The sequence below is a fragment of the Lentinula edodes genome (genome assembly GCF_021015755.1).
Source record: "Lentinula edodes strain Le(Bin) 0899 ss11 chromosome Unknown C8R40scaffold_6, whole genome shotgun sequence".
In the NCBI taxonomy this organism is placed as follows: Eukaryota; Fungi; Basidiomycota; class Agaricomycetes; order Agaricales; family Omphalotaceae; genus Lentinula; species Lentinula edodes.
In genome coordinates this window covers 405,705-431,669 of record NW_025764312.1, presented here as the reverse complement: position 1 = coordinate 431,669, position 25,965 = coordinate 405,705, and the positions used below count along the sequence as shown (strand labels likewise).

The 25,965-nt window shown below is 44.5% G+C and overlaps 12 protein-coding genes across 12 annotated transcripts; 8 read left to right on the top strand and 4 right to left on the bottom strand.

The window, feature by feature from the left end:
* Positions 1-248: 248 nt before the first annotated feature.
* On the top strand, positions 249-2,717 carry C8R40DRAFT_1066985 (ABC transporter type 1, transmembrane domain-containing protein; the record flags this gene model as incomplete). Its single annotated transcript, XM_046225847.1, has 5 exons — positions 249-562; positions 614-1,983; positions 2,231-2,247; positions 2,319-2,378; positions 2,430-2,717. The coding sequence occupies 5 exons, from the start codon at positions 249-251 to the stop codon at positions 2,715-2,717; spliced, it is 2,049 nt and encodes a 682-aa protein (XP_046089641.1).
* A 253-nt stretch (positions 2,718-2,970) lies between these two features.
* C8R40DRAFT_1066984 (uncharacterized protein) lies at positions 2,971-4,764 on the top strand (the record flags this gene model as incomplete). Its single annotated transcript, XM_046225846.1, has 6 exons — positions 2,971-3,001; positions 3,083-3,237; positions 3,537-3,683; positions 3,742-3,984; positions 4,027-4,090; positions 4,145-4,764. 6 exons carry the CDS (start codon positions 2,971-2,973, stop codon positions 4,762-4,764), a joined length of 1,260 nt encoding a protein of 419 aa, XP_046089640.1.
* A 738-nt stretch (positions 4,765-5,502) lies between these two features.
* On the top strand, positions 5,503-8,248 carry C8R40DRAFT_1167276 (uncharacterized protein; the record flags this gene model as incomplete). The annotated part of the gene is made up of 10 exons (XM_046230985.1): positions 5,503-5,718; positions 5,769-5,942; positions 5,996-6,325; positions 6,374-6,517; positions 6,564-6,770; positions 6,818-6,994; positions 7,049-7,393; positions 7,447-7,587; positions 7,638-7,895; positions 7,946-8,248. 10 exons carry the CDS (start codon positions 5,503-5,505, stop codon positions 8,246-8,248), a joined length of 2,295 nt encoding a protein of 764 aa, XP_046089639.1.
* A 171-nt stretch (positions 8,249-8,419) lies between these two features.
* On the bottom strand, positions 8,420-10,994 carry C8R40DRAFT_1218908 (uncharacterized protein; the record flags this gene model as incomplete). The annotated part of the gene is made up of 9 exons (XM_046233248.1): positions 8,420-8,566; positions 8,668-8,790; positions 8,891-8,893; positions 8,991-9,205; positions 9,228-9,452; positions 9,538-9,944; positions 10,011-10,069; positions 10,202-10,297; positions 10,320-10,994. 9 exons carry the CDS (start codon positions 10,992-10,994, stop codon positions 8,420-8,422), a joined length of 1,950 nt encoding a protein of 649 aa, XP_046089638.1.
* A 650-nt stretch (positions 10,995-11,644) lies between these two features.
* On the bottom strand, positions 11,645-12,273 carry C8R40DRAFT_1038044 (uncharacterized protein; the record flags this gene model as incomplete). Its single annotated transcript, XM_046223724.1, has 2 exons — positions 11,645-12,119; positions 12,170-12,273. Coding segments are annotated over 2 exons (579 nt in total), but the record flags the coding sequence as incomplete, so codon positions are not given.
* Positions 12,274-13,107: 834 nt separating this feature from the next.
* On the bottom strand, positions 13,108-13,771 carry C8R40DRAFT_1066981 (uncharacterized protein; the record flags this gene model as incomplete). Its single annotated transcript, XM_046225845.1, has 5 exons — positions 13,108-13,121; positions 13,178-13,325; positions 13,376-13,521; positions 13,559-13,571; positions 13,628-13,771. The coding sequence occupies 5 exons, from the start codon at positions 13,769-13,771 to the stop codon at positions 13,108-13,110; spliced, it is 465 nt and encodes a 154-aa protein (XP_046089636.1).
* A 1,839-nt stretch (positions 13,772-15,610) lies between these two features.
* On the top strand, positions 15,611-16,946 carry C8R40DRAFT_1066980 (uncharacterized protein; the record flags this gene model as incomplete). Its single annotated transcript, XM_046225844.1, has 6 exons — positions 15,611-15,629; positions 15,687-15,893; positions 15,970-16,010; positions 16,062-16,221; positions 16,285-16,676; positions 16,854-16,946. The coding sequence occupies 6 exons, from the start codon at positions 15,611-15,613 to the stop codon at positions 16,944-16,946; spliced, it is 912 nt and encodes a 303-aa protein (XP_046089635.1).
* Positions 16,947-17,853: 907 nt separating this feature from the next.
* Positions 17,854-19,389, top strand: C8R40DRAFT_1066979 (uncharacterized protein; the record flags this gene model as incomplete). Its single annotated transcript, XM_046225843.1, has 3 exons — positions 17,854-18,562; positions 18,737-19,068; positions 19,102-19,389. 3 exons carry the CDS (start codon positions 17,854-17,856, stop codon positions 19,387-19,389), a joined length of 1,329 nt encoding a protein of 442 aa, XP_046089634.1.
* A 487-nt stretch (positions 19,390-19,876) lies between these two features.
* C8R40DRAFT_1090052 (uncharacterized protein) lies at positions 19,877-20,802 on the top strand. The gene has a single exon (XM_046227460.1). The coding sequence runs from the start codon at positions 20,042-20,044 to the stop codon at positions 20,615-20,617; it is 576 nt and encodes a 191-aa protein (XP_046089633.1). The 5' UTR covers positions 19,877-20,041; the 3' UTR covers positions 20,618-20,802.
* A 63-nt stretch (positions 20,803-20,865) lies between these two features.
* On the top strand, positions 20,866-21,730 carry C8R40DRAFT_1090051 (uncharacterized protein). Its single transcript, XM_046227459.1, has one exon. The coding sequence runs from the start codon at positions 21,016-21,018 to the stop codon at positions 21,271-21,273; it is 258 nt and encodes an 85-aa protein (XP_046089632.1). The 5' UTR covers positions 20,866-21,015; the 3' UTR covers positions 21,274-21,730.
* A 13-nt stretch (positions 21,731-21,743) lies between these two features.
* Positions 21,744-22,257, top strand: C8R40DRAFT_1090050 (uncharacterized protein; the record flags this gene model as incomplete). The annotated part of the gene is given in 2 exon segments (XM_046227458.1): positions 21,744-22,156; positions 22,168-22,257. A coding segment is annotated over 1 exon segment (238 nt), but the record flags the coding sequence as incomplete, so codon positions are not given.
* Positions 22,258-24,071: 1,814 nt separating this feature from the next.
* On the bottom strand, positions 24,072-24,599 carry C8R40DRAFT_1038153 (HAD-like domain-containing protein; the record flags this gene model as incomplete). Its single annotated transcript, XM_046223731.1, has 2 exons — positions 24,072-24,205; positions 24,257-24,599. Coding segments are annotated over 2 exons (477 nt in total), but the record flags the coding sequence as incomplete, so codon positions are not given.
* Positions 24,600-25,965: the final 1,366 nt, after the last annotated feature.

The window sequence follows — 25,965 nt, the reverse complement described above, 5'->3', positions numbered from 1 at the left end:
GTCGTCGTCGCTTCGGGCTCCAGAATATTTTCTGTGACCGGCATCATCTCTGGGCTGTACAAATAACTGCAACGAAGGTAGCAGTGGCGAAGTTCTACTCGACAAACAAAATCTTCCCTGACGGCAATGGATCCGTTGGCAGACTGTCACAGGACGATGCTAGTATTTAGCGTAGTGGCGGCCACAAGCAACAATTTCCACTTGCTCGTGCACAGCTATCTGTTATCGCTGGCGGAATCGCACCATTCATGACGATCGTCATTGATCAAAACTTCAACGCTTTCGCTCAGTTTCCTCAGACTCCGAATCCTTCAGAATCCGCAAAGCACCAGCTGCTACACGACGTCGGCATTGCTGCACTCGAACTTCTTGGTCTCGCAGTCGGCAGCTTTCTCCTCAGCGCCATCACCAGTAGCTTGTGGATATGGACTGGAGAACACAACGTGCGCGAAGTACGCCGAAGAGTTTTCGGGAGTGTCCTCAGTCAGGAAATGAAGTGGTTCGATATGAAAACACAGGGCGATAGTGTCGGCTCTGCGGGACTTATGGCACAGTTCAATCAGTGAGTAGCACCTTCTCTCGAGCTGAATACTCTAAACTCACGAACCCGAAGGGATACCGATTCCATTCACCTAGCTTCTTCGTTAGCTTCTGGTTTACTACTCCAGCACCTTGTTACAACCATCACTGCCCTCGTCCTTGCTTTCGTCGGTTCTCCGCTATTGGCGCTCCTCACTCTATCTACTGTCCCCATCCTATCAATTGTTCAAGCAATCTCCCAGCGTCTTGCCGGTCCTTTACTCATGAATGAACGCAAGGATGGAGGGCAGTTGGCTACACTCCTTGAACGTACCTTCACCTTCATCTCTACTGTAAAAGCCTTCACCGCTGTGCCCTTTCACAAGGCCAAGCTTCACAATCTGCTCACCGGACGTATGCGCTCTAACGAAATCTCTTTCAACGCCATATGGGGTCCTTCGAGTGGCTCTTCACAATTCGTCATGATCAGCATGTTTGTCCAGGCATTCTGGTTTGGCTCCAAGCTTGTGCGCGAAGGCACTATCCAGCCGGGCGCCGTCATGAGCGTATTCTGGGCTTGCTTAATCGCGACGAGCAACCTTCAAATGTGTGTCCCTCAGCTGGTTACCGTCGGCAAGGGCAAGGTCGCAATGGCAGCTTTGATGGCTCTAGTAAAGGAGAACCCCGACTATCAACCAGATGTAGAAGTCTTGCCACCTTCGCACCCTTACAACACACCGTCTACTCCTATATCAGCGACTTTTCCTCCCCACTCCCCTGCGTCGTCTGCGACGTTGACCACCTACTCTGCACGTCCCGGCTGTTCCATACATCACTCTAGTACCACCAAATCCCGCGTTCTTCGCAAAATCCGTCCTTCCAGGTTCAAAGGGGACATCAATCTGAACCAAGTTTGCTTTGCTTATCCTTCACGGCCGAATCATCCGGTTCTCATTGATGTCGACATGTACATTCCCGCTGGAGAGATAACCTTCATCGTCGGCTCCTCGGGCTCCGGGAAATCTTCTCTGACCGGCATCATCGTTGGGCTGTACAAACTCAACCGCAAGGAAGGTAGCAGTGGCGAAGTTCTACTCGACGAACAAAATCTGGAGTATCTCGACCCAGTCTTTGTCGCAGCAAACGTAGGAATCGTCAGTCAAGCTCCTCCGGTTCTCCTTGGTGGCCAATCCGTTCAGGACAACGTCGCAGTTGCTCTTGCTGCACATCCAGAACGCACAATGGAGAGTGCCACAGAAGCGGAAGTTGTGAACGCGTGCACACTTGCTATGCTCCACGAGTTCATTCGTGACCTTCCAGAAGGATACAATACTGTCCTTGGTGGCGATGGATCCGTTGGCAGACAGTCGGAGGACGATGCTGGTATTCAGCTTAGTGGCGGCCAGAAGCAACGACTTGCACTTGCTCGTGCACGGCTACGAAACCCTTCCTTGTTGATTCCTGGTGAGTCCTGTGCGGTATCTCTTTTTGTTTCGTTGATAATTCAAATGCTGCCTTCAATGAACCCACCTCTGTTCTCGATCCTACCTCTCGCTCCATCGTTAATGCTGCATTGCGTCGCTGGCGTGCAACAACCTCATCTCGTTCGTCACCTAAAACCACAGTCGTTATTACTCACGATCTTTCCTACCAACGCATTCATGAAGATGATTTCGTCTACGTCCTGAAAGATGGTTGAAGCTGGTTATAGCTACGATTTGGAGCATAGTATGGATGAGTCTGGCGAAGAGGATGACCTCATGAGGCATGCCGAGCTGCGCAAACGCTTCAACGACTAGTCAAATGTGGAAGCTGCTCGAACAAAAGCAGAAGCAAAAACCGAACAACTGGAACAGAAGGTGCGTGTCAGCGCGTATTCTCTCTACTACTATCGTTCATGATCCTTCAAGATGGAAGAGATAATCCAAGAACGCATAAAGCAGAAGGAGAATGAATTCAACGCCACTCATGACGAGAAATTGCGAAATTATGAAGATCGGTACAAAATTCTAGAAATTCATCGCGTATACTCGCTAGGAATCAAGAGATTTTCTCTGGAGACGATGAAGATGAATGTTCTCCACGGTCGCCTGAATTTGATATCGAATTGGATATCGAGTTCGCTCCAGAGGGCTTTGAATCTGAAGCTTTCAATGCGGCTTCCTTGGAAGTCCATCAACCTTTGTCTGGGTGGCTGAATGTTCGACGTTGTCGCCGATCTCACCAAAGTTGGCTCTGCAAATTCAACCCAAGCGTCTAAATACACCTCGAGAAATTCCCGTGCCCTCTCCCCGAGCCGCTTCAGTCGCGCGCTCTCTCCTGTTCCTAAAAACCGCAACACGACTCTCTCTCCTCTTCCTTGTGCGTTTTTCCCTCTCTCCATCAGCATCCAGACTCGCCCTCGCCGTCGTTCTTCCGTCTCTATCCCATCGCTGCTTCATTTGGGTCACAATGTCTCCCTTCAACGATGCTGCTGCAATTCGTGAGCAATCCAAAGCCCCTCGTCAGCGCAGATGAAGTTTGCAGTTTGAACCCGCAACTCCTACTGGCTTGACTTTTGCAGATTTGCAAAAGCAAGGCTTGGACGAAAAGCGAGCGTTGGAATGTAGTACCCAATCTGTCAGCATCCGCCATCAACAAATTCGTCGCAAAGTTCTAGGTCTCGATGCGAAGAAGCTTCAAATAGTCACTCCCATTGCCTCGGAAGCTACTCCCATTGTGAACGAGATTGGATTTTAGCAAGTCGTTTAGGCTTTGTACCCTTCAATACCTTCCTCCTCTTCGTAGATCTCTCGATCTGTGTCATCTTTAGTGCCATGACCTCAATCTTTTCATTTCTTCTGACCCGGCCTTCCTTCGAGATCTCCACTAGTATCTAGGACGTTCACACCGTAAATGAGTGCCGATGGCTGCTCTCGACGGATTTCTCATGGGCTTTAAGTTCTTCTTGATGCAGAGCTTACGATAGATAGTGAATCCCTGAAACTGCTTTTGCGAGACTCGTCTCGATGCCAAAGAGTTTCTTTGATACCGGTGTTTTCGGCAAAGAAAAGCCTTCGCCCAATTCGGCCGCTCGTACTTCCCCTATCGCAATCACTCAGATCCTTACGAAGTCTGCTAAAGACGCAAAGAACCTCCTTGCTGTCGTTGCAGATCAAGGACTTGTTGTTTTTTCAATACCCGCCGTTGGACTTATTTCCGCATTTGTCTTTTGACTGGCAGTTCACCCTCTTCGGACACGCTATCGCCCAAGTATTTGTCGATGTGATGAGTATTCAAAGCAAGTTCGTCCCTGATACTGAGAGGAAGAACTCCTATACTGGATTGACACCAGTTTTTCAGCAGTGTCTCGACCTCTCCCTGGACTGTGCTATGTCGGTTGGAGTCAAGGGCACCATGGTTAAGGGATCCACATATCGTGTGGCGTCTGGTCTCATATATGTGGCAGAAGCGCTCCTCTTTTACGTGGAATCGTTCTAGTCGCAAAAGGTACCTACATCTATTTAGATGGTCGAGGTTCTCAATTTAGTTGTGTTCACTGTGACAATCAGTAGTCAGTTAGTGGCATTCAGTGAGTTTTTCTTTTCGTTGAGTTTATATCTTTACTGACAAGTAACTTTTTCAGTTAATCGCATTGCAAGATCAGTACAGGCTGCTCGAGATTTGCATGCCGTGCTTGAACTGCCTACTGACACATCTGAAACCCAAGTATTCCTGCGCTCTATTCCGACTGTGTTCCACGACATCGATTTTCCTTACCCGTCACGGCCTGATGTTCCCTCCATTGCTACTGGTGAAACTGTTGCATTAGTCAGCGCTTCCAGCTGCGGAAAGTCCACTATTGCTCGAGTTCTCCAACGTCTCTGCGAATCCTCCTCCGGTTTTGTCGAAGTTGCAGATATCGATACTGGCGCAATGAATATCCAACAGCTATGCCAATGCGTTTCCATCATCTCCCAGCCGGCTGACCTTTTCGATGCTTCGGTAGCTGAGAATATCGGTTATGGGAAATCCTTAATATCAGAAGTTGATATCCGTAAAGCTATAAAGACTGCAGATATCCATGATCAGGTCATGTCCCTGGAAAAGGACTGGACACGAACATCTGCGAGAACGCTAGCCAGTTTTCGGGTCGACGAGCACAAAGACTGCAAATTGCCAGGGCGATTGCTAGATCGTGTCGGATTTGAATGGTTGAAGCAGGCATTGCGACACAGAGCGGGGTATTATCACACAAGGTCTTGAGTAAACCAAATGAAAGTCGTGCAGAAGTTGTTCAAGAGGGGTGCGGTGCATGACGCAATGGTGGTTTTGCCTTCGGGTTTTTGTTTGTTACTCTTTTTCTTGTGTTTGCTCATGCAGTTTTAGCATATCTCGAGGTGAACGTCCTTTTATTGTCGAATGACGCAGAGCCTGAACTATTATAATCCGCATAATGTCGCCACGAGCATCTCTCTGAGTGTTTGTTGGAGTTCGTGGAAACAATATCATGAATTGAAAATGTATTCCTGTTGGTGAGTAGTTCTTTGCTCGTGCTACTGTAATCTTGTTGTGATTGTTTTACCGAGGATAAGTCGAACGAAGTGAGCCTGCTCATCTTAGGAATGATCAGCGCATACTATAATATCTCCTGTGAGTGTTGTTCATGTTTGAAATAAGATATGTAAAGTCAAGGTAACATCCAGACGTTACAGTTGAAGTCTACACTGTCTCCCTCAAACACCTCTTTGAAGCTGAATTCAAAGTCATCCACATCACGCAAGTACTCCTTCATCTGCATCATGAGAATTTCTATGATGATGATCTGCTGGCGATGGATGAGCATCAGAGATACACTAGCCTATCCGATGCCATGAAGACGTCCTCCTCTGATGCCTCTAAGTTATGCATTTGGAGGAAGTTTCGTAGGGTTAGCACGTGAAATGTTTACTATATAATACAAATTGACGTTGTTATCGATCCATCTCTCTTGCTGTTACTGTCATGTCCTACATCTTATTGCCATATCCCATTTTACCGAAGACTCCTTCAACACTTCTTGAGGACATCGGCCTATGCCATGAGCTTCATCTGCAACTTCATTCTCAATATGGTGAAGAAGGTAGAAGAACTCGCCAGAGTACCAAGCTCATATCAGAGGAGATACTCAAACCTTGGAGAACAATATGGTTAGAGCGTTGGTCAAAAGATGAGGCCAAGGTATATAGATTCATTTCTTTTGATGCTCTATTGTCTACACCTTTGCTCAGTTGGCAGCAATATTTGATTGGTTATCTACTGCAACTTTTATCGAAGTGATCCACAACATTCCTGTACTTGATGCTCTCAATGTGTTTCTGAGCATCCAAGTTTTGGTATCCTACGGTAAATTGGACCTTGCATATCAGGAACTGGCTGTACTGCAGCGCTTCATTGCATTACAGGTGAAGATTTATTTGTATTGTCATATAGCATATTGTTTTACTACCATCTTCAGTCATCTGATCACCAGCACAATCTTGCATTGGATATGATCAACAGCGTAGATGATGAACTCAATAATGCTGATTCCGACACTAATTCTGACACTGATTCCAACACTGATTCCAACACTGATTCCAACACTGATTCCAAGTATACTGATTCCGAGTATACTGATTCTGAAAATGGAAATGAATCAGATAGTGATTCAGACTATCAACATCTCCGTTTCACCCAGCAAAAAAACAAGCAAAAACCAACCCCATCTCCTGGCATAAGTCATAAACTCTCACATCTAGAACAATGCCAAGCCTGGCATCAAGTTTTGAGAGATAATTTACTTGTGGTAGGTCTTGTTCAAGATTTTTTAGGATGTAATATAATCTTTGCATAGCTCTCAAATGATTCTCCTGCACTTGAGGCCATGTCAGCATCAAACTTCGAAGTCAGCCAGCGTCAGGTTGCAATAACAATTCAGTCAATGAAAAAGACTCGACGATCGACTTATCGCCAACATAACTTCATTCAAGCTGTGATTGTAGGTCTCAATATCCTTCACTTTCGAAGTTCTAATTAGTCCATAGCAATCTGGCTTATCTGCCACAATAGTAAAATTATCAAATCCACAATACATATTTCTTCATTCTCAAAACCCACATCATCATCGCCTTTTGAGACTGTATGGTTTCAATTTGGTGTTGGGAAATTTACTGGACCAGTGGACTCCCGCCAGTTGGCTAACTGAAGCTGAGAATCATTTGGAGCAGAATCCCCCAGCCATTTTCAACAAGGTAATGAGCTCAAACCTTCCATGATCATTTATAATAGATTAATACAGGGAAATGAAATGGAAATGAAGACGGGAAAGGATCTTTTCCAAGCACTGCAACATAATCCAAGGCTCATTCCAAATATATCAAATCCTGCAGCAATTTTCTTCCTCTGTTCATTGGAAAATTTTGAGTTTGCATGGGAGAGATGGTTGGCATGCTCATTAGATGCTGCTGGCTACAACGTGAGTATATGATTGTTGTTGTTCAGTTGCTATTTCACTGGTAAATATCTCCAGGTCTCAAATACAGATGTAAAAATGCTTTACCGCAGAAGCATTGAGTATCTTGTGCGCCTCAACCACAATGATCATAATTGGTCAAGAGTGAGGGAGAGCTGGGATGGGATTCTCATTTTAATCATTGAACGGACTCTCAATCTACGTTCACTCTTGAACCAGATTGATAACGAGACTCACATTCCCTCAATACACCATTGTACAAGTTGCAAAGATCAACCTCCAGAATGCAGATGTGTCCAGCGGGTAGATGTTGCTTTGAATGAATCCCCGGAATTTATAGAAGAATGGGAGGGGGTAGGTATTACTATGGTTCCAGAAGGGGATCGCATGAAACCACGCCAGGTATGTATTTTTTGATAATTTATTAAATATTGCTGTAATCCTTCTTTTATCAGGGGCGTAAGGCTAGCTGTGCTAACCATATCACTCACCCCAATAACATAGGTCCAAAAGGTCTACGTCGGATTGCTGCTGATAACAAGGTGCTTCATCGATGTGGTAAACAGATCTATCTGTTCTATGCAAGTGGAAAATTGGTATGTTTCTCCACACTACTGTCATATGAGATATAATTCATTTTTATCAGTGTGACTTTGTATGGTATGAAGCCTTTTCACGAGGCAAAGATAAAGTATGGGAACGGCTTGTCAAATACTCACAAACTCCATTGGGAGTGCAGCCTGTTATCCGAGGAGCAAAGTTTGGATATTGGACCAGTGGACAAATGATTCCTTTTGGTGCTCGCGAGCCATCGGGCGGTCGACGTGCAGATCACTACACCCTTTACAAGGGAATTACTGGGGAAACATATGAAGGAGTTTGCATCATGTTTGAACAAGCTGAGGTATGAGTTTATTCAATTTATCTGCATTTTGATTTATTCTTTGTATGTAGATGTCTGCTATCATGCTCCAAACTGCTCGTGCTGTTCATCCTGATATTGTTAGAGAGATCAAATCACAGTCAGCTCTCTGTGAAAAAGTTGGGCTTTCTGGCCTCAACCTTTTCAACTGTAGTGGTTACACAGCTCCTCAGCATAGAGACAATGACTGTACACCCTCGCTGTGTGCCCAGTTTGTGCTGAATGCTGAAACAAAATGGTCTGAATTTTCTTTCTGCGCTATTCAATATGGATATTATATTGAATCACGGGACAATACACTATGGCAACTACCTAATCTTTATTCTTCCGCTTAATATCACTGAAAATTATTTATAGGAGCTTTAATTCAGGTCTCCTCCATGGCACTATGTTACCATCAGAGCGGACTATCATGCGACTCAGGGGGGGCGCTGATAGTGTCGGTGCTCATGTCACCACAAGAAGCCGGGACCAAAGGCGGGCTCGGCGTAATGAACGCACTCGGCTTAATTACAATCTACGTCAGCATGCATGAGCTCATAATTAGTGCTACAACTGATTAAGTATTTGATAGTACTAGCTATTGTTTGCTGATTGTTTATATCACAAAAAGTGACTTCATACATTTCAGCTTGAAGAGCAGCTGCAGAAGCCTGAATAACCAATCATTTGATTTCATTAACAGCTTGTGCAACGTGGATGAACAGACACATTGACTATGTGCAGGAATGGAATGCATACATTGTGTGCTTACTCTATATTCTTGGTTTGACTTGACCACTAGACGGAGTTTGGGAAGACTGTCGAGGGGAAGCTTTTTGCCTCGATGATAGTAGATGCGGTTGTTCCTGATAAAACCACCAGTCATGTCAATGAGCTATGCGAACAATAGTTCAGTATTAGAACTAAGCACTGAACATCGACCAATTGCAGCTCACATGAACCATCATCTCCTTATTTGTAACACTCTACCTCACCTTCTGCGGATAGTCATTAATCAATATTATTGCATCAAAGTCTATTGAATCATGACTGTTCTTCTTGTGCACTACACCACCCTGCTACTCAAACACTAACTGCAATTGCAAGACCAACTTGGACACCTTGTGTTGAATTTGCGACCACACTGAAAGCTTGTTTATGTGCAGTAGATCCCTTGCCGGTGCTAGCGGCGGCTTCTTCAGCAGCACATATTTGATCTTGTATTTTCTGTTCCTCCTTGGCATATGCGAGTTTATGTGCAGCGGTAGCAGTGCTTGCAAGTCCCAATAAACCCTTGGAAGAATCCGGTGCTGGACGACATTTAATTTTGACTTTGAGGTTTCCGAAAATCATATTGTCCTACGGCGGCATTGGCGGTGGTGCCGCCTGGAGCAGCTTCCTCCATAACAGCAGGCTCTTCTTCCTCTGGTACACCATAAGCTTTACGTTCAGCCTTTTGTTTGGCGTCACGCTTGTTGTTGAGCCGGTCAACACCTTTACCATCAAAACCAGAGCCTGCGGCTTGTGCTTTCCCAGTTCTGAGTTTGTCCAGGAAACCTGAAAGTATAGTTAAGATAGTACATGGAATCTGAAGGGGAACGCGTAGCCAACTCCTCAAGGTCGTTGGGAACAGTCACATTACCAGCTTTAAGGACACAGTATATATTCACAGAATACCTCTCCTGCTCTGGTGTAATAAATGTCACACACATCCCCTTGTTCCCTCCTCTTCCAATACATCCCGCGCAGTGCACATAGTCCTCCAAATGATTCGGGGCATGATAGTTAACGACGAGTTTCAACTGCTTCGGATCCAACCCTCTTGCAGCAACTGAAGGAGCAATAACAATCGTTACCACACCAGCCTTGAAATGTGGTATCGTTGAATCACAATTAACCTGGTCCTTTCCTCCATGCAACAACGTATAGAGATATCCCTGACGTATAAGCTCACGAAGTAGGTTATGTGCGGCTTCTTGTCTATCGACAAAGACCAGCGTACAACACTCGGGACTCTCGTTATACATTTGCCCCAGAATCTCTAACAGCCTGGTCAACTTGGTATGTTATGCCCGAATTTCGATGATCTGCTCAATCTCGGCTGTGACCACAGACCAACGTTCGATAGTGATCTCAAGCGGCTTTTGAAGAATCTTCTCTGAGAGACCGTCCATCTGTTTAGGGAATGTTACACAGAAGAACACACTTTAACAGTCAGGATGCATGTCGTTGATGGTTTTCATGATTGAGGCTCTAAAACCTATATTGAATATATGATCCGCTTCGTCCACAACGACATAAGTCACTCGCTTGAGGTTCGTGGCATGAACAGAATTGACGGTAAGGAGGTTAATCATCTCGCCGGGGGTACAGATGATGATTTCGCAGGGATCGTTCTTCTCCTGTCAACCCCCCAAAGTAAACCTCCTCGCATTCATCACAATAATCGTCCAAGCAACCCGGGCACTCCCAAACCAATGGGTGCTTATTCCAGAACGCGCATATGTCACAAATCCATTTGTGCGAACAATCTAGTCCGCCCTCTGGTGAACATTTGGGACAGACGAGCCCCAGCGTCCGTTTGCCCTCTAGCTGGACGCGAGAAGGATCGAAAGGCATAGTAGGTCTGAACATAGACCCTCTGAAAAAGGAATCAATGTGATCATCTTCCGAAAAATCCCCGTCTGAGGTTGGTTTCATCGTAAAGGCATCTTCTCTTCGCGACCAGCATTTTGGGCTGTCGCATCTACCCCATGTTGCTCCTTCCTCTTCAAGATTATCGAGACAGGCATGGCACGCAGCGAGCGCCGTCTTATGTGCAGTCTGTGTCTCCGTCCGCTTCCGTTTCCATGGATTTGTCCCACTCTGCCCTATGAGGAGAGGAAATTCTGATACAGGTGCACCTATGCATCCACCGAAATCCCTCTCAGGAAAGAAACTGAAACACGTGGGACATTGAAGTTTGGTAGCGTTAGTCACGATGTTACTAGCTATATTGTTGAGATGTGTTGCATGGATATTTATAGCACCGTCGTCGACTACTATGGTGGGAGATATCCACGATTCTTCAAACATAACGTCGTCTTCTCCTATGGGCATAATTGACCGCTACTCTAAAGGTAGGGAAATGAATTGCAGAAGGTAGGGTCAGTGGATAGGAAATGCCACGGGTAGGAAGACATACTTACTGACGAGTGGTATAGTTGTAGCGGACGAACAAAAATAACAATAACCGCCAAACTGCAGGTATTTAGATTGACAGACACATCCATACATAGACCGTTGGTGTTTTGAGTTCGATGACTTGATAAATGATCTGCAAGATGTATTAATTACCTTGTTCCTCGAAGGAAAATCACGCACCTTCTTGCACGAGCGCGGGAGAAGATGATAAGGAGGTGAACGGGAGCTCAATTTGGCGGGACCGAATGAATCCTCAGATGATCACTGGGCTAACGACGATTGGGAACAAAGTGGAATCAAGGCTCACTTTTACTGCCTATGTTGGCGTTTCTGCTAACCTTTGCACGACAATCGCCTCACAACGATATGTTCGACGGAGCATTACTCAACTCAGTCGAGTTCGAACAGTGCTCAACGGACGGTTTTATTGATACAACTGTCATCAAAGAACATCAGAGATCTATGGGAATAACAGGATAGGGCACAGTAAATGCTCGCTCCGCATCGAATGGCGCAGCAAAATTTACCGACGTTGGACTAGTGTAAAAAAAATGTCGAAAAATAGTCTATTTTTGTTGAGCATCCCTCTCGGAATTCTGCTCGAATTCTCTCATGAGAAGACACATAATAGCACCTTTGGTTTTTGCTTTACGCCGGATATTCTGCAAACTTTCATCGTGGATTATATTTCCAGAGAAGCCGATGGCCCAAAGGCTGAGTCCAACAGAGAATGACGGCCGAACGTGTGAGATATGTGCGAATGCCGCTGGAGAGGAGATATACGTTCCCATTAGCGATCCGTTCAAGACATTGAACAGTACTCCAGCGATTGCAACTATGATCTGAGATTGGGACCGTGACGGTGTACGGAGAGGCGAAATGATGGCGCGATTGGAATAATGAACCAGATAGGCCCCTATTAAGATAGACTGAGCGAGAGAAGGTTCAAATGACACTGCCTCTCCCCGAGAGAGTGGTGATTTCAAGAAAAAAAGGCTGAACATTAGAGGAGCCACTATTTCCATCGCTATCCATGACTTTCTACCTGTCGACTAGTAAGGCGAGCATTACAATGTAGGTTTTTGTAGCACACACCATCAAGTAGAAGAATACTTTTTCCATTGAGAGCAGAACGTCCGAAAGGAGTGTTGATGATGAAAAGAGCTGGGGCGACTATTATACTGATGATTGTGAACTATTTTCGACACGCTACTGAGATATTTGAGAAACAGTTGAAAGGCTGCAATATGAATTTACCATCGTATAGTATTTGTACTTTGTGTGGAGATAATTTGATCATCCTTGAACGTTCTAGCAGAGTAGTATGTGAACAGGAGACAATGTAACGGTCAAGAACGGTCACCAGTGACGTTCTAACCAGTGACGTTCTAACACGTGACCAAACGCTCCAATTTGATACAGAGAACAGAGCCATTTGCAACGTTGAACATTTTGAGCAGCGCTGTTGTTTCCATGTGATCAATGTGAACTTCACCATTGTAAAGACCGGTGAGCACCGAAGGTCTGGCGGGGTTAAAGCCAATGCTTTTGACATGGTCAGAACAGGAAAAGAGTTTGCGTTAAGGCGGGAGTTAGATGTATGTCAGTGTAGGTCAGTGTACAATATGTTTATATGCACTTTTACTTTTACTTCGAATAACATCATGGGCGTATGGTGAAAAGGGACGTCTCAAAGGAGCCAAATTTGGTGCATTAGCGCCGTCAGATGATTTCTCAACGCCCTTGAATAATATTCACCATCGTTATATGTTCTGTATCAAATCACTACACTGCATGCAGCTCAGGATCGAGGCCAGAATGCCAACGGCATTTGGGCATTGAGGAGAGTTACGAGCAGAGATGGATGTAACATTCATCATATGCATAATACAAGGGCTATGTGATTATAGACGTTTGACATAGTAAGTCATGATGATGGATATAATATCTATGTCAACTACTATCATCACATTGGTTAGATTCATCGCTTGGATTACTATGATCAACACGTGTCCTTTGTGTACCACAATTATCGAATCCTACCTGTATATGTGGAGAACATGACAGGAGTTGAGGAACCTCTTCAACTAGTGACATACATTCTATCAAAAGTTCAGATTGCGTGAAATTCAAGTTCCAATCGAGGATATCGAGGAACTCTCTCTCAATTGTGTTGATAGATTTCACAGTGAATATTCCTGCACATGCTGACCACTGCCAGTTGCGCATTACAACATCGTTCAAGAACTAGAAACAGTTTTTGAGATAGAAATTATCGAGACGATTTTGATGCATACCTTGGAAGCAACAATAATAGCACCCAAAAAGATTCGCAGATCTACATCCACGGAATCTGTTGTAACATTGATAGCACCCTTTGCTCTTCGGATATAGAGCAAAGATAGCAGAGCAGCGGATGTGGTAACTTCTCCTCGCTGAATGACTGTCTCAATGAAGACACAAAACCAATCTGCACATACATGTGAGTATGTACTGCATGCATGGTCAATGATGTCAAATGTATGTGATTGTATATACGCTGAACTAACATCAGAAATTATTTCAATGATATTGGTTGATTGATTATAGCTACCAGCAAATTCGTGTGTCACTTCACAATTAATGAGATGAATGAGCAAAGGTTCAGGTTTAGCAGCATAGACCACGCTGGGATTATGAATGATCATCGACATGGCGAGCTCTAACAAATGAAGTATGCAATTGCGTGAGAGGGTGGAGTTTCTGAGAGGATTCAAGACGCTGTTATATACGTGAAATATATTATAGATATTCACTACAGAGTATCTTCGAGATAATACTGATATTGAAGATTCTTTGTCCGAATGGGCTAACAAATGAACACAGCATGGACGATGCCGGGTACATGGCTATGGTTGCACTAACCAATAATACTGCAGAAAAGTCAATCAGAAAGAAGGAAGGAAGGAACACTGCGTGTTTACAGCAACCATGCCCCACTGTCCTTATATGATCAGTGACTCATTTTGAAACGCGAGGCAAGAAAAGGTGATATATTCTATGAGTACATAAAGGCAGAAAAATCCCTTTTCAGTCCACAACACTTTCTCATTCAAATCATGGTCAGAGGTACCACTGGTCGTAAAGCACCCAAGCGATACAGTAGTCCTGGTCTTTTGCCTTGTTCTGATACGACACCATCTGTTGACACTGTTCCAAATGGTAATTTTATTCTCATTGCCATATGCACATATCCGATCTCTTTTCTCATAGCTGCACCGAGGGATGCAGTTCAAGCAGTGACTGTGAACACAGTTCACATTGATTCCAACATTACACAGAACACAAATCAAATTGCTATAAATCTTCAAGATGTTTTGCAGTTCATTGTTGTTGAATCAAAAGGGATATGCACTTTGTGTCGGTATGTGTCAAAGTCAACATCGTTTGCTTCTTATATGAATTCTTTACCAGTGCGAACATCGAAACAGCTACCGAAACTTATTTCGATATGAGTGTGCCATTCAATTTTGTCGTTTACCACATGAGGGAAGTTCATGGAATTGACTTTGGCAAAGAACAATTACACTGTGTCCAGAATTAGAGATGAAACATGTATAATAGTGTGAATGCTGAAGGAATGTGGAGGAGGATCGAGGATTGAAGAATGATGAACAAGTTCGATAACTTTACTTGCTGTTCAATTGAATGTAATCACATGTTGTAGGTCACTTCCGCATTGGTACCACTTAGGAACACTTACGCAGACTTATGCTCGCAGATTCTTAGATAGAACGTAACAACTTAGGGTTTCGGCGATCATTTTATAGCTCTTATAACGGAAACGAATCAAAATGACCGGTGCGGTATCAGAATCTTGGCTTGTAGGCGCTTTTCGAAGGCCACAATCGGACATTGATGATGGCCAATACAATAAAATGCTGTAATTTGGCAGCACTTAGGAACACTTAGCTCGCGAATTCTTAGATAGAACGTAGGAACTGAATTCATAATTTGATTTCAGCAATCATTTTATAGCCTTTATAACCAAAAGGAGGTAGTCTTCGCTTGTAGGCGGGGTTTCGAACCCCACAATCTGTCACATTTGGAGAGAACTCCGTCTTTGCAGGACGGATTTAGGAATTAGAAACCAAAAATACTCTGAATGCTTACTTTACCAAACCAGTTTCAGTTAGGCCACTTAAGTCAGTTTGAACTTCTAATTCAATCTACATCGGGACCGTTGATCTGTCTTCGAACACGTTGTCATCCAAAACACGGGAATGCAAAAGAAGCTTTACCGCAGTATCAGAGACTGTTACATGAGGAGATACATCTAAAATCCGAGAAGTCTATCTCTGGATTGAATATAAACAATATGCTGAATAAATTTGGCTGACCACAAATAATGGCTCTACATCGTTCTGAAACTGGAAATACGTCGAACATCGAATTCTTCATACCTGTCGGAGAAGTCCCTCCTGCTTGTTTTGAAGCAGTGAAATGTCAAAGAGGATACAACGAGCTGATTGTGTACAGCTCAGTTGCACAAAATGTCGTGCGGATGGCATAGTAAGTGGCAGTTCTTCAGTTGGTCAGTCTGATTTTATGTTTCGAGTAGTCCGTTAGATCAGTTCGGTCTGAAGATTTTCCCCAGTACACTGAAACAGTATTTCGAAGACAAAGGAAGATATATTGCTTGTTTCTGTGGACTCCAAAATATTCACCCTCCACCAGCTGCACGATTTGTCACTGGAAATCATCCAAGCGTGATATATGCAGTATGTCATTTTGCGAGCTCTGATTTCAACAACACCAATCGCTGCGGTTTCTTCTGTGAGCTTTTCTTTGGTTGGTACAAGATTCTTACTAATACTGCAACTAGTGAACTTTAGCGCAATCTATTTCTTAGGTTCGCTCACCAGTGATTTTAGTAATTTACCAAGTCCCAATGTCAGTGGATTTCATTCATATCTATATGAGACTAAAAAATATTGATACCAGATCGCAAATTTTGAAAGCTTTGCTTCACTTGCCATGGAACAGTTGAAGAATGACTATCATGCACCTTCATCTTTTGTTGTAGCTCCTGTGCTTGTGGGATATGGTGGAGAGTTTGTAGTTCTAAATTCTGGAATGAGGCAGGTTGAAACTTTGAATGCATGTATGTTATTTTTGTTTCAGTTGATGTGTATTTTTTAACATAATATCGACACAAATCCTCAAGATAGATGCTCGCATGGGCATGAGTCGTTTCATAAACAAGATATCCCTGAACTCGCACCGCTTTCATCTGCACTCTCTGGGATTCGTTCGCATGCTCGTGCAAATGCTCGTGTGTACGCGCAGGAACAAGAAATATTCCTCATTCATATGCAGTTATTACAGCAAGAGACTAGCATATTGGCTCGACTTTCACAAGGTTTCTCGGTAACCCCAACTGAGTACAACCTTATCGGGTTGGAATGTCATTGCCGACTAGTATTTATGAGCCGCACTTGTCTTGAAAGACACCGACAAAGATGTAACTTCTTTGATCTAACCGATGATGAAGTTGTTACACCGGTAAAGTTAAGGCAGTTTCAAGAAATAGATGCGGATATTTGTGCAGACATAGGGGTAAGCCGTGCGGAATGGAATGCTTGGGGTCTAAAGTATGTTTTGTGCGAAAAGATATTTGTCAAACCATTTATGGAAAAACATCTTGCTATTTGTTGTAGCTGAACATAGATTCGAAGAAGTACAATTTGTTCTGTATTACATCTAATAACCTCTGTTGGAACATACCATGATTAGTCTTTGCGTGACAAACAACAAAAGGCTCAACGAAGGCTAGCAACGTACGAGGCGGGTGCTGGCATTGACAGGAAAGCCTGCTTGTTTGGTTGATAACAGGCAATATCTACAAAAAATGATCCTTGCTGATGGAGAGTCATCAAACATATTGTGGGAAGAAATTGAATCTTGATGTTGACCGTCAATAATTTGAACGGCAGAATCTTATTTCTCCTGTTCAGTGTTTTCCCTCGTCATGCGTAAACCCGACCTTCGGATACTCATTCTTGTCAACAACAATGTCACCAAAAACCATCACATGCTTGTATTGCATGATAGCCAAGGGTAGCGCCCCCGGTGGACGGAACGCCACCCAGCCAGCCAGCACCGCGAACGGATACCAAGGAACAGGGAGAACTTTGAGTTTGAAGTTGATTCAGCAGTCGAGAAACAATTCGACCTCCGGGCCACCAACCAAGGGCATCAGTGGCAAGGATAACTCTAGCAGTAGAAACCGCACATCAAACGAGGTTCAATTATTTACCCCATTCGATATGCTCCTGGAGACAAAGTAGAACAGTGCCTGAATACTTTGCTACCTTTCGATGTCTCTTCATGATCTGGTAAAATCTTAATTGTCCCGAGTATCTATGAAGCTGACGCTGTTTTGTAGCAAGTTCGCTGTTCTTCGCGCTCCCTCATCCTACCGTGTGCTCGCTGTACCACATCAACTGCGACACTTCTTCCATCCCGCTTCTGAAGCTTTCATTCAGTGCCGTATGACCCTCTATGTTGCCAGTCACTACAAAAATCATCCTAACAACCACCAGCTAATGAGCGACGCCCCTGGACACGAGTCATACGTGCTACTTCCTCCTATCGACACCGAAAACAAGAAGGAGGCTGACATTCTGCCTCATCCACTTCTACTGATTCAAGTCGCTTTCGAGGACCATATCTCACGGGAATCCATCGTCTTGTCTCTTTCACGAGGACTTCGCGCCGATGGCTACCGGACGCCATGGCTCATAACGCAGCAATATCAGAAACAAAGTTCGCGGAACGAAAGCAACTCTGTAGATGGAAAAAATCACTGTTCGAGCCCCAAACGCTGTGTCTCCACTTCTACAGCGCTTATCCGAACAACGTCGAGAACAATCGGACTAGCTCCAATACCGCCAATGGAGCTGTTTTGACTGCTTACACGTCGACGCAGGAGCGTTCTCTGATGGCTCTTGCGCTTTCACATCTTCCTCCCGCAACAGCCTCAAGTAGCCTTATGATCCAAGTTCCTAACGTCACACCTGCTGGTGAGACTTATACAGTGCCTCCTACTCTGCCAAATTTTGCTACTGTCCTTCCGATTCTCCCGGAAAATATTGTGGTCTTGGCTTCTGCTACTTCTGAAGAAACAGTGCACTTGAGTCAGTCATTATACCAACTTTCTGCTTCTCATGTCATTCACGTCTTCAACCATTTTAGCTCGTCTGGCGACTGGACTCCACTAACCCACCAACTATCCACTCTCACCGTACCACACCTTCGCAGACTCAGATGTATATTTCTCAATAAGACTCCTTCAAGGAGTTTTGTCGCCACCCTTATTCCCGAGGTCGAAGATCTGGTACCTGCTATAATGAAGAAGCCGAGGCCTTTTACCACACCTAGCACGATGCTTCCGAACCTCCCCGTACTTGTCGAACGCGCTCTTTCCATGAGCTGGGCCCTCTGTTAGCGTCTCTAGAGACCACGATATCTCTTCCAAGCGCGGAGGGATCACTGCCAGTCGTATTCTCTTGGGTCCTCGGAGTGCATTGAACTTTGAGGATTTTCCCATCTCCTTGGTCCTACCATATGATACCCAGACTAGTGGAGAAGTTGACTTCGTTGCCACAATGAATCAGACAATGAGACGATCCTGAAGACCCATTCAGATCTCAAGTATGCTAAACCCCGTTCCACAATTTTCCTTGTCAGTACATGCTCAGCAGAAGAGTTATTCTCAAATCTCCCGGGCCAGGTTACCACGCTTATCGTAGAGAGGGAACTTCGTCCCTTCATAATCAACGTCCCAGATGTCACGGACAACTTGACAAGCGCCATTGGTCAAGTCCAGGATGTCATCTCAAACGTTGTTTCTTATCTGGCTTTTATGAAGATGTACTTCGGCGCAGCCCCTACAGAGGAGAATGTGTCCACGTTTGCAGCCGGATCCTACGGTGAGACCGTTGAAGGTGTAGAATTGACCAAACTGAACTCGCACACTTAGGACGCATTGGAACAGGCGCTTTTTATCAAAGCACCCGCAGAAAAGAAACCTGTTGAACTGAAGGAATTTGAATCCAATCCGATTACAGTGAAACACCATGAAAGTGATACCGTAGTCAATGCAGCTCGTTTGGGCACATGGCACGATGCGGCTAAACATTTGCTCTTCCCACCCATCTTCGCTGCTCCCACTAAGTCTACAGACGAAGAGTTCCCGCAGTACCCTTCGCTGCGTCTTGAATTTCCTGAGCGTACTTTCCTTGTCACGTGCATCGTCAACCGTTGTTGAACTCGAAAGGAGTACGATCGAAACGTCTTTCACCTCGAATTCAATATCAGCGGTACAACACTCAAGTATGCTATTGAGGAAGCGCTGAGTGTTCATCGAAGGAATGACAATCTGTCATATGCATGCAATTCACCCAATATGCTTCCCGGCCCGGCCCGGAGCGGCCGGACTTCGGATTAATAACCTTGTGACCTACATTCTATTTATTTATTATTCCGAGCTTTCATCGAGGTCTTCTGACTGTATCTGGGATGTATATAAGCTAGAATACTTTGTACGTTGTAGTCAAGCTTGAAATCAAGTGTACCATCCTATCCCAGTCTTTAATATCTTCTTTACCCTTTGCTTCCGGACTCCCGGATCATCAGGAACCCCATTTAGGCTGCTCATACCAATCTTGCACTCTTGCCATTATATTCCCGGGGACACCAACAGTGTGTGAAGGGTGTTGCTAATAGCTTCACCGACGTCCCACTCCCAGTGTGTACTACAGGCCAGTACTCGAGCTCCGGACCTCGGAGTTATCCCGGGCCATTTCCGGCCCATATCGGACCTCAGACCCGCTATAGTTATTGACCTGTAGGCACGGTCTTGTCAGTATTTCAAGCTTACACTTCATTACACTGTTCCTTCACCGAAATACCCCTCCATTATGTCCTTTGGCTCTGATTCAGGATCCTTCCTCGAGTATGCCTTATCTTTACCTGATCCGGTCGGCCCGGACCCGGAAACTTCGGATTCGTCGGACCAATCTAGCCCATCTGACCACAATTCTGAACAAGAATCAGTTCAGTCCGGTACTATTTCCGATCCTGACCAGTCAAGTTATGACTCGGAATTTCCTGGCCCATTTGATTATGATTATCTTCATGAATCCTCTGACTTTGACTCGGATCACCCCGGCCCTTATGATCTCCGTTACCTACATTCCTATCCTTCATCCTCAGCCTCAGACTCGGTTGAGTCTTTCCACTCGTTTGCCTCTGATAACTCCGAAGCGCCGGAACTCCGGCCCGGTGATGACAGATCTGGTCATCCTCACCTCGGACCCGATGGCAGGCTTTTGGACTCTGAGAGGGAAAGGCGCAAGGTGCTCGGGTTGTGCTTTTATTGTGGAGGAGGACATATGAAGGTAGATTGTCTCAAACTGCAGGCCCGTACAGGACAGAACTACGATGCAGATAACTCTGAATCGGATGTTCCGGGCTCCGATGATGGTTCCGAGTAATTCCTCATTTTTTCTACATTTTAATTCCGAATTTTCCGACCATTCCCGAGTCCTAGACCGAGTTTCCTTTCCTTTCATGATTTTCACTTATTTGACCTTACAAATTCCTTTCTTTCCGAACTTCGGCCCAATTTTGATGCCTTTCATGATTATTGATTGTTTGACATCATGATTTACTTCATTTCCGAGTTTCGGCCCGACTTTTTGCCATTACTACTCCAAATATTCATTTTCTTTATGCTAGAACGCATTTCCGCTTTTTCCGAATTTCGGCCCGAGATTTTGCACCTTTCCATGATCAATTTTTGTTGACAGTATAATTTACTTTGTTTCTAAGCTTCGGACCGCTTTTTTTCCATATGTTCCACTTCTGTTTCAAGTTTTTGAATATTCAGGTAATGTTTCATTGTAATAACTATTATTGCTTCATTCCGGCCCGATTTGGCCGATGTTTTTGCTTATTATTGATTACTAATTATTCCATTCCATGTTTCCGACCTTGCTCCGATTTTTCCGTCATTTTATTGGCATTATCTCAAGCTTGCTCATTAGCACTTCCATTCACTTATCTGTTATCATTTCTATTTATGTTGATTCCTTGCTTCACCCACAAGCTGCTCCTCTGTTTTAGTAGGATTTCATTGATTATTTGTTAGGATACAGTTTCTACTCCCACTTAGATCCGTTGATCTCCCGGGTAGACTGAAACACTTTTTTCCAACTCATTTTTTATGATTATCCTTATAGCGCTTTCCGGCTTTGCTTCCCTTGGAACTTCCGGTCTCGGGATGGTTCTACCATCATTCTGGACACTTTGTGTCAATTTCGGCCTTTTTAGGCATCGCTCTTGTGTGGATATCAGCTCAGGTTATCATTTTTGGCAGCACTTTGTGTTGATTGGTATGCCGGACTTTTCCGCAGTTTCCGACAAATTTTCCGGCCCAATCCCGCCCCTCGGCTCGGATTTTATTCCGAAATTTTCCCTACTCCATTACCCTATCCTCCTACATCACCATTTACTCCAACTTCGGCTCTTGATTCATGGCTTTCGAGGGCTCAAGCGTACTTGGGGGATACTGATGTATTCCAGTCCTGTATTCCAATTTTCGGACCGGCTGCTCCTGATTTTTCCGAATTTCGGAACTTGTTTTAGTCTTTTGAGACTTCAGAACACTTTCCGGCCGGCCCGGACTTCGGAAGTTACGTGGTCATCCATTCTTTTGTTGATTATTTTGTTACGAGTTTACTTTGTTTCAATCTGGTTTTTGTTTGCTTTATTAAGTTTCTTTGACCCCCTACATCGGCAGGCCGATCCTTTCCAGTTTCTCCGAAACTTCCACTTTTAATTTATTCTTCACTACTGGATCTAATCCAATCCCTTTGCTTTACTATACTTTACTATTTCACTGCACACATATTCACAGAGGCCTTCGTGGGCTCAGGCCTAACGGGGGGATACTGTCATATGCATGCAATTCACCCAATATGCTTCCCGGCCCGGCCCGGAGCGGCCGGACTTCGGATTAATAACCTTGTGACCTACATTCTATTTATTTATTATTCCGAGCTTTCATCGAGGTCTTCTGACTGTATCTGGGATGTATATAAGCTAGAATACTTTGTACGTTGTAGTCAAGCTTGAAATCAAGTGTACCATCCTATCCCAGTCTTTAATATCTTCTTTACCCTTTGCTTCCGGACTCCCGGATCATCAGGAACCCCATTTAGGCTGCTCATACCAATCTTGCACTCTTGCCATTATATTCCCGGGGACACCAACAGTGTGTGAAGGGTGTTGCTAATAGCTTCACCGACGTCCCACTCCCAGTGTGTACTACAGGCCAGTACTCGAGCTCCGGACCTCGGAGTTATCCCGGGCCATTTCCGGCCCATATCGGACCTCAGACCCGCTATAGTTATTGACCTGTAGGCACGGTCTTGTCACAATCAGCAAATAACAAAGTTCTGTGAATCGTATGGCGTCGATCCGAATCGATTAATGACAATCGCCGTTCCCGGAAACGAGGACAAACATCATACTCGGACTGTTTTTCAAGCCTTACGAAAACACATCGATCTATTCGGACATCCTGCAAAATCCTTCTACCCCGATCTTGCAGCGTAGGCGACTTTACAAGCCGACAAGTATTCTCTGCAGTTGATAGGCTCGGCTGAAGGAAGTTCGACGTTTAAGCGATCAGGTGCATTTGTTGGTGGTTGCTGTTCATTGAGTCATTCCAAGTGGTAAGTGTCGATGTCCATGTATCATCATTTCATCTCATGAAGCGTCGATCTATAGACTCACCGCGATACCGACAGTGCACCTCGCAGGCCTTCAAATTCGACAGAATGTAACTGTGTCCATCAAGCCTAGTGTCATCAAGGTATTTTCCTTATTATCACCTTGGCATCCATTCAGTTCAATGACATGTACTTTTCACTAGCTCCCTCTAAATGACATTCGCTCACTAATTATGGCTGGTCTGGGTACCAGAGCAACTCCATTCATTGTATTTTTGCAACACAAAGCGCTTCTTCCATCTCAAAGAAGGCGATCCGTCCAGTGTATTATTACTTTAGATCTTGACCCAATGCTAAGAATACCTTTACGAAGAAGAGATCCAGCCATTCATCCTTGACGATTACTCGTGCTGGAGTAGCCTTCTCTGGTGGACCCATGTCAGTAATGCGACCCATCTTCATGTCTAATTTCGATACAAAAGCCAAACCTGATAGAAATCCACCGCATCATTCGCTGCCTACGGTGACATGATAATATACGTACTTACTTAAATGACCGCGAGTAAAACATCCACCGAAAAATCGATACCAACGTCAGGTTCTGAATTATGAACACTGAGCATCCTTATCTGATCGCAATTGTAAACGTCCGTATCTTTAAATATGAAAAAGTGCTATAGGGATTCCTGTTGCCTCAAGCGTAACAAACTTGTAATGCTAGCAACGCTGGCAAGTATGACCTATCATCTTCAATCGACTCCTCTGAGACAAGATACAGTATCAGAACGTAGGCGACTGGAAAGACTGTCAGACCTATCTTGGCGTTCCTACTGACTCCTGATCGTGCAATTTCAATTCAAGGACATCGCGAGTCTCTGACATCCCACCAATCCCTTCGACAGATGTGTTGAAATCACACAATAACCTCAACATACAACGACCTCAATACACAAGAACCTCAACACACAACACAAGTAATCTGAACAATCTATCATCAGTAACACAAACATATTCAGACAACGATCCTCACCTCAGACCCACTTTCCGCTGTTTTCCACATGATCAACCCTCCATGTACAAGCGACCGGTGGGAACAACGACTGGCGTTGTAAGTCGTTCACATAGTCTCAGACACTTGTTTTGAACGGAATGCCAGATCAATATGTTGCTTTCTTTTGCTCTCGCATAACAATAAATACTGAGGCTCAGACAACTATAAAAAACTTCGCACCCAAGAGATGGGGTCAGCAGCGGGCTTGCCATTCGTAACAGACTCAGCAGTGACCAAAACGTCGGCTTTGCGGACGCCAGCGGCAGGGAGAGCTTGTGATGCGTAGAAGTGGGTCGCTACAATGCCCGTTTACATTTTGTGAGGACACTTGAAATGGGGAAGCTTACAGGACGTGCAAACGGACCAGTCTTGACTATGCCCGTTGTTTGTTGATGCCTCTATGTCGTCGAGAAGCTGAGCAACACCCGGAAGGGCAATAATACCTCCTCCTGAACCACCTTTGGCTTGGGCATTACTGAGAATCGCGTTTTCGAAACGGACAACTTCTTTCTTCAAGAGTTCCTCTTCTGTGATCTTACACCATTTGCGGAGGGCATCGATAGTTCTGTAGCCATGGGCTGATTTAAGTATGTGGTCGACATCGAGGAACTCGTAGCCTGTCTCTTTGAGGAGTTTCCAAGCGGCAGCCACAGCAGGCGAAGAATCAATCAGAGTGCCGTCCATATCAAAACTGGATGTAAAATATTAGTCTATTGACGGAAATTGAACGAACATTAGTTCTTACAGAACAGCCTTGACCGTGGGGTTCACGATTGTAGTAGGGACTTCGGTAGTTGGGGTGGTCATCATGAAAGTCGAGGATAACAGTGCGAATTCGCTGATACGAGATATGGGAGTTGAGTACGAATTCACTGAAGGCTTGGCCGAGATATTTAAGTCCGTCCTTCACTGCCTAGGTGCCCCTGGAAAAATTCCTATCTAGTGTTAGCTATGACCATACGCAAACGGGATTAAAAAGATGGTTCACCTGGGATGACTGCAATGCTCACTGCCCCAAGAGAACTCGAACCATGGTCAGCTTAAGAAACGACGTAGATGTCGCATACCAACCGAGCAAGAAGAGATATTGTTGTTTTCTGGTCGCGGCACCCATAATCAACATAAGAATGACCTTGTATTTTTGAAACATCAACCACACATTCTAATCTTCAGCGCCGCCAGAATTAAGACTGGATACGAAGTACAGAACCCTCAACATAGACAAAGGCCATGTTGATGAATTCATGCAGATGTAAAGTTGAATGATGATCTCGACCAAATACGACCACAACCAATCCACGACCTATCATCTGAAAATCGTGGGACGACATATTTGTCTCCTCAACATCACCCATAAGCAACACAAATCAGGTCGGACAACAATGAACGATTTCGTTCAGTACATATGTATAAGAGGAAAAAGGTGAATCGTCGAATGACTCAAAAATCAATATGATTCTCACCGAATTGCCAGCGCCAAAACACATCTTGCAAACTTACCAGACTACATTCACCTGTTTAAACGACATGCCTTTCTACCATCACCTCCAAAAACTCTCCTATTGCTGCGAAACCAACACAGACTTCATCAAGTATCATACAACCGAAACAATAAAAGTACCACTGGCAATCATCATTCGAAACTGGCTACTGCAACCGTAGTTTTCATTCGTAATCGCACTTCGAAGTGCTCCGAATTTCTCTCTAGTTGTTGCGTTAAAAGTATTTTGTCACCTATTTGCAGCCATGAGTAAATCGTCCTATCTTTCGTACGATGTTAACTCACTTATCATCTTGACATTTAGTATTCACTTGGCCTGGTGTTGTTGTCAATGTACGTCTGCTCGACAACATACGTTCAATGTAGCCCCAATACCAACAATCGACCTACTCCACTTCAACTTCAACAACCCCAAATATAAGACATTGACGAATTGTTTTTCATACCATGAGACATCGACAAGTTGTCTTCCTTACCGCGTAAGACATCGACGACTTACCTTCCCTACCACATTAGGCATTAACGAATTGTCTTTCCTACCACAATAGACATCAA